Genomic DNA, 13,555 nt, shown 5'->3' with positions numbered 1-13,555 from the left:
AGCCACACATCAAGGTCATCATAGCTTCTTGGCCATTAACTCTTTCCACACTATGGTACAATCTGGATGATGCAATCAGTTGCAATACAAGCATGGCACAAATTGCATTTAAACAGTATCAGTACACAAATCCCACATTAACACTCCCCCACCGGGGGGGGGGGGTTGTCAGGGGTGCTTTGATGGTGCTTTCCTCTTCCAAATATTATTATTATTATTATTATTATTATTATTATTATTATTATTATTATTATTATTATTATTATGAAGCAGAGGCTGGATGGCTTCATTGTTATTATTGGACTAGATGGCCCTTGTCGTCTCTTTCAATTATTATTATTATTACTGTTGTTTTTGTTGTTTTTATTATTATTATGAAGCAGAGGCTGGATGGCCATCTGTTGGGAGGGCTTTGTGCTTTTCCTGAATGAAGGCAGAAGCGGGTTGGACTCAACGGCCCTTGTTGTCTCTTCCAATTATTATTATTATTATTATTATTATTATTATTATGAAGCAGAGGCTGGGTGGCCATCTGTTGGGAGGGCTTTGATTGTGCCTTTCCTGCATGAAGGCAGAAGGGGGTTGGACCAGAGGGCCCATGGGGTCTCTTCCAACTCTATTATTATTATTATTATTATTATTATTATTATTATTATTATCATCATCATCATTGTTATTATTGGACTAGATGGCCCTTGGTGTCTCTTCCAATTATTATTATTATTATTATTATTATTATTATTATTATTATTATTATTATTATTATTATGAAGCAGAGGCTGGATGGCCATCTGTGGGGGTGCTTTGTGCCTTTCCTGCATGGAGACAGAAGGAGGTTGGACCAGAGGGCCCACTGAGTCTCTTCCAACTCTATTATTATTATTATTATTATTATTATTATTATTATTATTATTATTATTATTATTGGACTAGATGGCCCTTGTTGTGTCTTCCAATTATTATTATTATTATTATTATTATTATTATTATTATTATTATTATTATTATTATTATTATTATGAAGCAGAGGCTGGGTGGCCATCTGTGGGGATGGGGGGTGGTGGTGTTGTGTTGTGGCGGAGGCCCCGCCCGCTCTCACCTGTGCCTGCTTGAGGCCGTGCTTGGGGGAGAGGCTCCCGGCGCTGTTGAGGCTGCTGACGCTGCCGTGGGACGGGGTGGAGCGCAGGCTGTCCTTGGGGGGCGGGGGGCTGGCGGGCAGCACGGGCACAGCCCCCGGGAAGGAGGAGGCCACGGGGCCGCCCTTCTTGCGCTTGGAGGGCGGGACCAGCGAGGCGGGCAGCGACGAGGGCACCGGCTCCTTCTCCAGCGCCCGGTAGACCAGGTGCATCGCCTGCAAGGGAGACAGACTCAAGCCTCAACTGACTTCTAACTCCTGACATTGGCTTCTGCATTCTAAGAAGTTCAAGCCTCAACTGACTTCTAACTCATGACACAGGCTTCTGCACTCAAACAGACTCAAGCCCCAACTGACTTCTAACTCCCGACATTGGTTTCTGCATTCTAAGAAGTTCAAGCCTCAACTGACTTCTAACTCATGACACAGGCTTCTGCACTCAAACAGACTCAAGCCCCAACTGACTTCTAACTCCCGACATTGGTTTCTGCATTCTAAGAAGTTCAAGCCTCAACTGACTTCTAACTCATGACACAGGCTTCTGCACTCAAACAGACTCAAGCCTCAACTGACTTCTAACTCTTGACATTGGCTTCTGCATTCTAAGAAGTTCAAGCCTCAACTGACTTCTAACTCATGACACTGGCTTCTGCGTTCTAAGAAGTTCAAGCCTCAACTGACTTCTAACTCATGACACAGGCTTCTGCACTCAAACAGATTCAAGCCTCAACTGACATCTAACTTCTAACACTTCTGTACTCAAATAGACTGAAGCCTCAACTGACTTCTAACTCCTAACACTGGCTTTAGCACTCAAACAGATTCAAGCCTCAACTATATTCTAACTCATGACACAGGCTTCTGCACTCAAACAGACTCAAGCCTCACATTATTAATAATAATGATCCACTATTATAATTGTATTTATAGTAATGTATAATGCTTATATTATAAAATATAATGCTTATATTGTGCTATACCAATAATATAATATATTGTATATACATATAATATTGATAATATTATAATGTAATACAATATAATAATACTAATAATAATAATAATACTAATAATAATAATATAGTATATTGTACTAGTGGTCTAGTACAATATAGTAATGTAATATTACTAATAATATTGTAATGTATAATGCTAATGTATAATATTAATGTAATGTAATATTACTAATAATATTGCAGCACAGTGGTCTAGTACAATCTATATATATAAAAGAGTGATGGCATCACGGCGACCCACAAAACAACAAAACTACAAGCCCCCCAACCTCGAAATTTGACAACACAACCCATCATCCACGCCTCTAGGTTGATACAACAAAAAGAAAACAAAAATAAAGTCCTAATTAGAGGGAGAGAAATAATTGTTTTTATCCAATTGCTGCCACTTAGAAGGCTAAGCTCTGCCCACTTGGTCTCCTAGCAACCCACTGAGACCAGTGTTAATAAAAGAATAAAAAATAAAATAAATACAAATAATACAATAAAAAATAATAAAAAACACTAAAAAATTAATACAATAAAATACTACAACAAAATAACTAAATATAATACAACAAAATAATAAAATATAATAAATAAAAAAGATAAGTTACAATAAAATTAATTTAAAAAATACAAATAACGTCAAATAAAAATTCCACAACAACTTTTAACCAATACCACCATCACTTTGCCACAGCAACGCGTGGCCGGGCACAGCTAGTATAATATAACTTGTAAGCCGCCTTGAGTTCCCTTCGGGATGAGAAGGGTGGGATATAAATGTCGCTAATAAATATAAATAAATAATAATAGTCACGAGTCTTGAAAAACAATGCTGTTCACATCCACGCCTGCCAACCCACCACGGCAAACTCGTCTCTGTCCAGGTGGCCGTCCTTGTCGATGTCGCTCAAGTCCCAGACCTGCATGACGGATGGGGAGAGAGCACAAAGAAGGGCAAGGGAGTTACTTCTGAGCAGAGAATCTTAGGGTTAGAAGAGACCTCGGGGGATAGCCTGCCACAGATGTGGGCGAAACGCCAGGAGAGATTTGTTGGGATTTTGGTTGTGTGTATATGAAATGTAAATCAAGTGTTTCTGCTGTTTTGCAAGTGTCTGTTTCAGCAATGAAACAGTTAACAGCAGGCCAGTTTGACTGACAGCCTGCTGTGACCAATGAGACATGATTTCCGGCCTTGGAGGTCGGAACTTCCTTCGGACTAAGGAATGTGCTTTCTTATCTCTTGTTGAACAACAATATTACTAATAATATTAATATTACCATAATAATATTGTCTATATTATATGTATATGCAATATATTATATTATTATATATAACTGCACATTATATTGTATGTAAGGTAAGGTAAAGATAAATGTGATCTTAAATGAATCTATTGCACTTTGTAACTCATAATGTGCACCTTGCTTATCCGCTATTGCAACCTCATTGTTTTTAATTTGATGTTTTAATACCGCGTTGTGTTTTTTTTCGGCTGCTGTGTATATACTATTTTTGGTTTTTATTATTGTTCTTTGATGTTTCATATTATATTTTATCATTGTTTTGTATCTGATTTTGCTGTAAGCCGCCCCGAGTCCCCTTCGGGGGAGATGGAGGCGGGATATAAATAAACTTCTTCTTATTATTATTATTATTAAAGGTTTCCCCTGATGTTAAGTCCCGTCGTGTCCGGCTCTGGGAGTTGATGCTCATCTCCATTTCTAAGCAGAAGAGCCGGCGTTGTCCGTAGACACCTCCAAGGTCGTGTGGCCACTGGCATGACTACATGGAGTGTCATTACCTTCTCGCCAAGTTTAGTGTTTTTGGGATGTGTAGTTTGTTGTTTTGTCCCAGGCCGAAACGTCATTACCCTTTTATATATATAGACTAGCTGTGCCCGGCCACGCGTTGCTGTGGCGTTGTGTGTTTTTGTATTTGATATTATTGTATGTTGGTTTTATATCTGTAAGCTGCCCCGAGTCCCTCTGGGGAGATGGTGGCGGGGTACAAAAATAAAATTATTATTATTATTAGTGTCTGGTGGTGTCTGTATTTTATAGGCAGTGTGGAAGAGGCCTAAGTGAGGCCTAACTCTGCCTGTCCCCTGGGCTGAGTGGGTTGCTAGGAGACCAAGTGGGCGGAGCTTAGCCTTCTAACTGGCAGCAATTAGATAAAAACAATTATTCCTCTCCCTCTAATTGGGACTTTATATTTCTTTTCTTTTTGTTGTATGAATGTAGAGGCATGGATCAGGAGTTGTGCTGCCAAGTTTAGTGTTTTTGGGACGTGTCGTTTTGTTGTTTTGTGCTACGCCAAAACGTCATTACCCTTTTATATATATATATATATATATTTTCAAACATGTTTTGAGGAAAAGGGTGTAAAGGTAACTGAGATGAAGAACGAAGCTGAACGAGAGGAAGGAGAAAGGAAGGGGGGTTTGCTGGGCTTACCCTCCCCAGGACGTCCAGCGGAAGCTTGGAGTTGATCAGCACCGGCTTGACTTTGTCTCCCGAGAGCAAGCCGTTGACGGGCAGGAGGCTCTCGAAAATGCCGTCAAACTTGGCTCTTTCCTCCACCTGGAAGAGAGGGTGACGGTGCGTGGGGTCACGAGATGTTCAGCGACAGGGTGTCCTTTTGCAGGCAAGGGGAGAGGGCGAGAGCGGAGGACTCACCCGGACGGCCCAATGGGCCTCTGAGGACGGGGGCAGCAGCAGCGGGCTTGTGTTGTCGTGGTGCTGCAAGGAGAGAAAAAGAAAGAAAGGCCTCACAAGTCGAAAGAGGGACCATAAGTCAGCCTAGGCGGCAATGCAACACACGTGATGGACAGATAGATTACATTTATTCATCTGTCAATCTATATATATAAAAGGGTAATGAAATTTCGGCCTAGAGCAAAACAACAAAACTACACATCCCAGAAACACTAAACTTGGCAGCACAAACCCTCATCCACGCCTCTAGGTTCATACAATCATCATCATCATCATCATCATCATCATCATCATTTAATAACTTATTAATCGCCCTCCATCCACGATGCTCTAGGCGATTTACAAGATAAAATTGTAAAGGATAAAAATACATACAACAAAAAGAAAAGAAAAATAAAGTCCTAATTAGAGGGAGAGGAATAATTGTTTTTATCCAATTGCTGCCAGTTAGAAGGCTAAGCTCCGTCAGGGGAAACCTTTACACTTTACCTTAACTACCACCAATTCCTCAATACTTTATACTTTATTTCCCATACCACCAGACTTCGCCACAGCAACGCGTGGCCGGGCATACACACCATATACACACACATCATATCTATATATATAAAAGGGTAATGACATTTCGGCCTAGGACAAAACAAAACTACACATCCCAGAAACACTAAACTTGGCAGCACAACCCTTCATCCATGCCGCTAGGTTCATACAACAAAAAGAAAAGAAAAATAAAGTCCTAATTAGAGGGAGAGGAATAATTGTATTTATCCAATTATAATAAGTATAATACCGTATATACTCGAGTATAAGCCGACCGAATATAAGCCAAGGTACCTAATTTTACCACAAAAAAACTGGGAAAACATTGACTCCAGTATAAGCTGAGGGTGGGAAATTTCAGCAATAAAAATAGAAACCAATAAAATTACATTAATTGAGGCATCAGTAGGTTAAATGTTTTTGAATATTTACATAAAGCTCAAATTTAAGATAAGACTGTCCAACTCTGATCAAATCATTATTCTCATCTTCTTCAATGTCAATGTGCTTATGTATCCTTTTAATAATAATAGAGTAAAATAATACATGTAATAATAATAAATACAGGAAAATAATACAAGTAATAATAAATAAGAGTAAAATAATAAATGTAATAATAATAATAATAATGAGGAGGAAGTACAGCCACTAGTGGACGGTGAAGCAACAGCTCCCCCTGTGGCCGGAATTGTGAAGCTGGAAAAATGTTAAAAATGCCTCTGTGACTGTCTATACTGTATGTTGTTTGTCTGTTGGCATTGAATGTTTGCCATATATGTGTTCATTGTACTCCGCCCTGAGTCCCCTTCGGGGTGAGAGGGGCGGAATATAAATACTGTAAATAATAAATAATAATATCAGAGTGAAATAATAAATGTATTATTAATAATAATAATAAAAATAGAGTAAAATAAATGTAATAGAAGCAACAATAATAGAGAAAAGTAATAAACATAACCATACCAATAATAATAGAGAAAAATAATAAACGTAATAATACCAATAATAATAGAGAAAAATAATAAATGTACCTTATAGTCTGGAGCAGGGGTCCCCAAACTAAGGCCCGGGGGCCGGATGCGGCCCTCCGAGGTCATTTACCTGGCCCCCGCCCTCAGTTTTATAATATAATATATTGTATATACATATAATATTGATAATAATATTATAATGTAATACAATATAACACTAATAATAATACCATATAATAATATTAATTATATATTCTATATTACATATAATATTACTAATAATATTACAGTATAGTGGTATAGTTCAATATAGTAATATATAATGCTAATATTATGCTATGCTAATAATATAATATATTGTATGTACATATAATTTGTAAGCCACTCTGAGTCCCCTTTGGGGTGAGAAGGGTGTGATACAAATGTAGTAAATAAATGCAGTAAATAATAAATAAATAAATAAATACATTTTAGACTTGGGCTCACCCAAAGTCTGAAATGACTTGAAGGCACACAACAACAACAACAACAACAACCACCCTAATTAACTTGACTACCTCATTGGCCAGAAGCAGGACCACACTTCCCATTGAAATCCTGATCAATGTATGTTGGTTAAAATTGTTTTTATTTTTAAATATTGTATTGTTCTTTCATTGTTGTTGTTGTTGTTTTTGCACTACAAATAAGACAAATGCAGTGTTCATCAGAATTTGTTTGCATTTTTTTCCAAATGATAATCCGGCCCCTCAACAGTCTGAAGGATTGTGGACCGGCCCTCGGCTTAAAAAGTTTGAGGACCCCTGGTCTGGAGTATAAGCTGACCCAAATATAAGCCAACCAGGACCCTCACTCCTGGGGGGGGGGCTTTTTCAGTCTTAAAAAAAGGGCTTATACTCAAGTATATACAGTAATTAAAAAATATTATCAAAAAAAGAAAAGCAAACCCCACCATGTCGTGACACCCTCCCAGACACAGAATGCATCAAACGTGGTGAGAACTCCCTCCTGAACCCAGGAAAAAAAAACATCAAGAGAAGGAAGGCGGTTGGGGAAGAGAAAGGAGGAAAAGGAAGGCGATGTCTGGAGCTTACGAATTTTGGCGGAGGCAAGGCCAGGCCGAGGCTGGCGGGTCCCACGTCGTGGCCGCTCTGGGCACAGGCCACCAGCCGCAGCGCCACGAAGAAGCCCTGCTTGTCCAGGAATCCTTTTCCCTCCGGATCGGCCAAGTCCCAAATCTAAGCCAGAAAGACAAAAGACTCTTTAGTATGAATGTTACATGTTGTACGCTGCTTTGAATCTCACCCACGGGGGAAAACCGGGATAGAAATGAATAAATAATAATAATAATAATAATTATTATTATAACACGAAACCATGGATCATATCCTCAGCTGCTGTAAGAAAATCGCACAGACAGACTACAAACAGAGGCACAACTATGTGGCCCAAATGACAAAGACTCCAGACTGACCCTGACACACAGGATCCTGATGACCAACAGACCATGCTGGGGGTGTTTTGGGGAGACTGACCCACCCAGGTGGGAGCTATAGTTCACCCTGCATGCAGAGAACATTCTGAATCCAACCCATGACGGGTCTGGACCAAACTTGGCACTCAGAACCCTCAGTGTACCGGGGATGCTTTTATCTAGTTTTTAACATGACTGCTCTATATATATAAAAGAGTGATGGCATCACGGCGACCCACAAAACAACAAAACTACAAGCCCAACCTCGAAATTTGACAACACAACCCATCATCCACGCCTCTAGGTTGATACAACAAAAAGCAAAGAAAAATAAAGTCCTAATTAGAGGGAGAGAAATAATTGTTTTTATCCAATTGCTGCCACTTAGAAGGCTCTAAGCTCTGCCCACTTGGTCTCCTAGCAACCCACTCAGCCCAGTGTTAATAAAAGAATAAAAAATGAAATAAATACAAATAATACAATAAAAATAATTCAAAACACTAAAAAAATTAATACAATAAAATACTATAACAAAATAACTAAAAATAATACAACAAAATAATAAAATATAATAAATAAAAAAGATAAGTTACAATAAAATTAATTAAAAAAATAGAAATAACATCAAATAAAAATTCCACAACAACTTTTAACCAATAGCACCACCACTTTGACACAGCAACACGTGGCCGGGCACAGCTAGTATTTTATAATGGCTTTTTACCGGTTATATTTTGCAAGCTCCGTTTTATACTCCATGCATCCTGCTTTTAACTGTGGAATTTTACAGTGTTTCTATAGATGCTTGGTTGATATTGTTACTTATGTTTTTTAAATGACTGATCTTATTTATTTATTTACAGTATTTATATTCCACCCTTCTTTCTCACCCCGAAGGGGACTCAGGGCGGATCACATTACACATATAAGGCAAACATTCAATGCCTTTTAACATAGAACAAAGACAAGACAAACATAGGCTCCAAGCGGGCCTCGAACTCATGACCTCCTGGTCAGAGTGATTCATTGCAGCTGGTTGCAGCTGGCTTTCTCTCCAGCCTGCACCACAGCCCGGGCATTTTACCGGTAATTACTGTTTTATCTGTTTTATATTGTGATTGTATTATGTTGCTTATATTTTGTCCTTATGTTGTTTGGGCCTCTGCCCCATGTAAGCCGCCCCGAGTCCCCACGGGGAGATGGTGGCGGGGTATAAACAAAGTTTTATTATTATTATTATTATTATTAATATATTTTGTCCTTATGTTGTTTGGGCCTCTGCCCCATGTAAGCCGCCCCGAGTCCCCACGGGGAGATGGTGGCGGGGTATAAATAAAGTTTTATTATTATTATTATTATTAATAATAATAATAATAATAATAATAATAATAATAATAATAATTGTGCAGTTCCCAGCACATGTTACACTTGTGCTGCTGCACCCCACAATGTATAGTTTGCATGCTCTGTTTTATCCTGCTTGCATCCTACTTTTAACTGTTGGATTTTACAGTGTTTTGTATAGTTTTGTATTGTTTGATGTTGTTTCTGTAAATGCATATGACCATTAACAATAATAATAATAATAATAATAATAATAATAATAATAATAATAATAAAACTTTATTTATATACCGCCCTATCTCCCAGATGGGACTCAGGGCGGTTTACAGTCATAAAAGCAACACAAACATTACATAACAACATAATACACATTATTAAACAAAGTAAAATAATACAATTATAACAATAAATCTCACTTACATGACCAGATCAAGGGGACGGGAAGCATAAACCCAATATATTAAAATGTATCATTTTAGGCTAGGGAAATCTTTAATGGTCGGAGCATTAATAAATTGATTGATTGATAGTTCACCCTGCATCCAATTTATGACAGATCTTGATCAAACTTGGCACACAGAACCCTGATGATCAACTGAACATACTAGAGTGGGTTTTTTTTTTTGGGGGGGGGGGGGGGGGCTGACCCATCCGCATGGGAGCTGTAGTTCACCTTGCATCATTCTGAATGACCACCAATGACCCGTGGGTGGGATTCAAAGCAGCGTGGGCATAGCCCGGGCATTGACAGGTACCCAAGGTACTTCCAAATAAAAATAATTCTGGTTCTAATTGTATCTTTGACTGAAAAAGGTCTTGCTAGTGCTTGAAATAAATCCCTTTTTTAATTTCGCTGATTATTGCGGACTCACCTTCCCGAGGATGGCGTCGGGCAAGCCGGACTGCTTGAGGAAGAGCGCGGCATCGCCGGCCCCGACCCTTCCCGTCCCGGATGGATCCACCTGCAAAACAAGGAGCCTCAGCGGCAGCCGGACCCCAAACCCGGGCCTTGGCCCACTCCCTCGGCCTTGAGTCCTCACTCAAGGCGAATCTCGGACCCTCACTTGCCTGCTTGTAAAACGACTCGTAGAGAGGAGTCCCGGCGGCGAGCTGAGCGAGAAAAACAAACAGAGAGAAGGAAGGCCCCAAGGTGAGACCCGTACAAGTCTACCCATTCATTACAGAATAAATAATAATAATAATAATAATAATAATAATAATAATAATAATAATAATAATAATTTTGTCTCCTTGACAAAACTGAAGGAAAAGCTGATAAGGAGAAGACCTGGCTCTGGCTCACAAATGGGACCCTGAAGAAGGAGACAGAAGGCCTGATCCTTGCAGCCCAGGAGCAAGACATCAGGACAAAGGCCATTCAGGCCAAGATCGAAAAATCAGCTGATGACCCAAAATGCAGACTGTGCAAGGAAGCTGACGAAACCATTGATCAAGAAAATCGCACAGACAGACTACAAACAGAGGCACAACTCTGTGGCCCAAAGGATCCATTGGAACTTATGCCTCAAGTCCCACCTCCCAGCAGCAAAGAACTGGTGGGATCACAAAACTGCAAAAGTCTTGGAAAATGAGCACGCAAAGTGACTGTGGGACTTTCGAATCCAGACTGACAAAGTTCTGGAACACAACACACCAGACATCACAGTTGTGGATTATTAATGTTGCCAGACTAGGTGACAGTTGAATTGGCGAAAAACAATGAGAAAAATTCAGCCGTTATCAGGACCTCAAGACTGAACTTCAAAGACTCTGGCAGAAACCAGTGCAGGTGGTCCCGGTGGTGATGGGCACACTGGGTGCCGTGCCAAAAGATCTCAGCCGGCATTTGGAAACAATAGACATTGACAAAATTACGATCTGCCAACTGCAAAAGGCCACCCTACTGGGATCTGCAGCATCATCCGAAAATACATCACACAGTCCTAGACACTTGGGAAGTGTTCGACTTGTGGTTTTGTGATATGAAACCTGGCATATCTATCTTGTTTGCTGTGTCATAATAAAATAATAATAATAATAATAATAATAATAATAATAATAATACATGACACAGTCCTAGACACTTGGGAAGTGTTCGACTTGTGATTTTGTGATATGAAATCCAGCATATCTATCTTGTTTGCTGTGTCATAATAATAATAATAATAATATAATAATACACTTGGGAAGTGTTTGACTTGTGATTTTGTGATATGAAATCCAGCATATCTATCTTGTTTGCTGTGTCATAATAATAATAATAATAATAATAATAATAATAATAATAATAATAATAATAATAATAATACACTTGGGAAGTGTTTGACTTGTGATTTTGTGATACGAAATCCAGCATGTCTATCTTGTTTGCTGTGTCATAAAATAATAATAATAATAATAATAATAATAATAATAATAATAATAATAAATCACACAGTCCTAGACACTTGGGAAGTGTTCGACTTGTGATTTTGTGATACGAAATCCAGCAAATCTATCTTCTTTGCTGTGTCATAATAATAATAATAATAATAATAATAATAATAATAATAATAATAATAATAATACATCAGACAGTCCTAAACACTTGGGAAGTGTTCAACTTGTGATTTTGTGATATGAAATCCAGCATATCTATCTCTTACTCCTGGTAAGAGACGAATACCTGGATGGGCACTCAGACACTCCTCCTCCGCCTTTTAACCAAGAGACACATAGCAATATACAGTAGAGTCTCACTTATCCAAGCTAAACGGGCCGGCAGAAGCCTGGATAAGTGAATATCTTGGATAATGGCTGGGTGGCCATCTGTTGGAAGGGATTCGATGGTGCCTTCCTAAATGATAGGGGTGGGTTGGCCTGGATGTCCTTTGGGGTTCCCTTCCTACTCAAGGCTTCTATGACTCCACAGACCTGTGAAACGTACAATGGCTGGGCGGCCATCTGTCAGGAGGGATTAGATTGTGCCTTCCTGAATGGAAGAACGGCTTGGATTGGATGTCCTTTGGGGTTCCCTTCCAACTTGAGGCTTCTATGACTCCACAGCCCTGTTTCCAGGTCCAGGTTTCTATGATTCCTTGCTTTTATGGTTGCCTTTAATTACTCTGATTTTATCTGCTTGGATTTTAATGTATTGTTCATTATTTTATTTTGTGTATCGTTGGATTGTTTTAAGTTTATGTCAAATATGTTGTGTCGTTGTTTCGGGTTTGTCCCTGTTGTGAGCCACCCCAAGTCCCTTCGGGGAGATGGGGCGGGATATAAAAATAAAGTTTATTATTATTATTATGTATTATTATTCCACAGCCCTGTTTCCCTGTGACACTTTCAATGGCTGGGTGGCCATCTGTGGGGAGGGATTGGATCGTGCCTTCCTAAATGATAGGGGTGGGTTGGCCTGGATGTCCTTTGGGGTTTCCTTCCAACTCGAGGCTTCTAGGACTCCACAGCCCTGTGAAATGTACAATGGCTGGGCGGCCATCTGTGGGGAGGGATCGGATGGTGTCCTGAATGGAAGAAGGGCTTGGATTGGATGTCCTTTGGGGTTCTCTTCTAACTCGAGGCTTCTATGACTCCACAGCCCTGTTTCCCTGTGACACTTCCAATGGTTGTGTGGCCATCTGTGGGGAGCGATTAGATGGTGCCTTCCTAAATGAAAGGATGGGCTGGATGGCCCTTGGGGTTCCCTCCCAACTTGAGACTTCAATGATTCCTTAGCCCTGTTTCCCCCCATGAACCTGCACATGCCTATGAGGCTGGATGGCCATCTGCGGGGAGGGATTAGATGGTGCCTTCCTAAATGTGGGTTGGGCTGGATGGCCCTTGGGGTTCCCTCCCAATTTGAGACTTCAATGATTCCTTAGCCCTGTTTCCCCCCATGAACCTGCACATGCCTATGAGGCTGGATGGCCATCTGTGGGGAGGGATTAGATGGTGCCTTCCTAAATGAAAGGAGTGGGTTGGGCTGGATGTCCTTTGGGGTTCCCTCCCAATTCGAGGCCTCGATTATTCCATAGCTTGGTTTTGCCCCATAAACCTGTGCACACCTATGAGGCTGGGTGGCCATCTGTGGGGAGGGATTAGATGGTGTCCTGAAGGGAAGAAGGTCTTGGGCTGGATGTCCTTTGGGGTTCCCTTTCAACTCGATAGTTCGGTTTCCCCCCATGAACCTGCACATGCCTATGAGGCTGGGTGGCCATCTGTGGGGAGGGATTAGATGGTGCCTTCCAAAATGATAGGGGTGGGTTGGCCTGGATGTCCTTTGGGGTTCCCTCCCAACTTGAGACTTCAATGATTCCTTAGCCCTGTTTCTGTCCATGAACCTGCACATGCCTATGAGGCTGGGTGGCCATCTGTGGGGAGGGATTAGATG

General features: G+C 40.2%; 1 protein-coding gene across 3 annotated transcripts in view; it reads right to left on the bottom strand.

Annotated features, from left to right (window-relative positions):
- The window catches only part of eps15l1 (epidermal growth factor receptor pathway substrate 15 like 1), a 67,680-nt gene that overhangs the window by 53,538 nt on the left and 587 nt on the right, over positions 1-13,555 (bottom strand). For all 3 annotated transcript variants that reach the window (XM_062960006.1, XM_062960005.1, XM_062960007.1), the window contains exons 2-8: positions 10,252-10,293; positions 10,056-10,145; positions 7,460-7,603; positions 4,816-4,878; positions 4,594-4,719; positions 3,000-3,059; positions 1,100-1,351 (exon numbers count right to left, since the gene is read on the bottom strand). In XM_062960006.1, the coding sequence (XP_062816076.1) occupies positions 1,100-1,351; positions 3,000-3,059; positions 4,594-4,719; positions 4,816-4,878; positions 7,460-7,603; positions 10,056-10,145; positions 10,252-10,293 (777 nt within the window). The remainder of the gene's footprint in view (positions 1-1,099; positions 1,352-2,999; positions 3,060-4,593; positions 4,720-4,815; positions 4,879-7,459; positions 7,604-10,055; positions 10,146-10,251; positions 10,294-13,555) is intronic.

The sequence above is a fragment of the Anolis carolinensis genome, unplaced genomic scaffold (assembly GCF_035594765.1).
Source record: "Anolis carolinensis isolate JA03-04 unplaced genomic scaffold, rAnoCar3.1.pri scaffold_7, whole genome shotgun sequence".
In the NCBI taxonomy this organism is placed as follows: Eukaryota; Metazoa; Chordata; class Lepidosauria; order Squamata; family Dactyloidae; genus Anolis; species Anolis carolinensis.
Note: the sequence above shows the minus strand (reverse complement) of the source record. Positions and strands in the feature narration are given on the sequence as shown.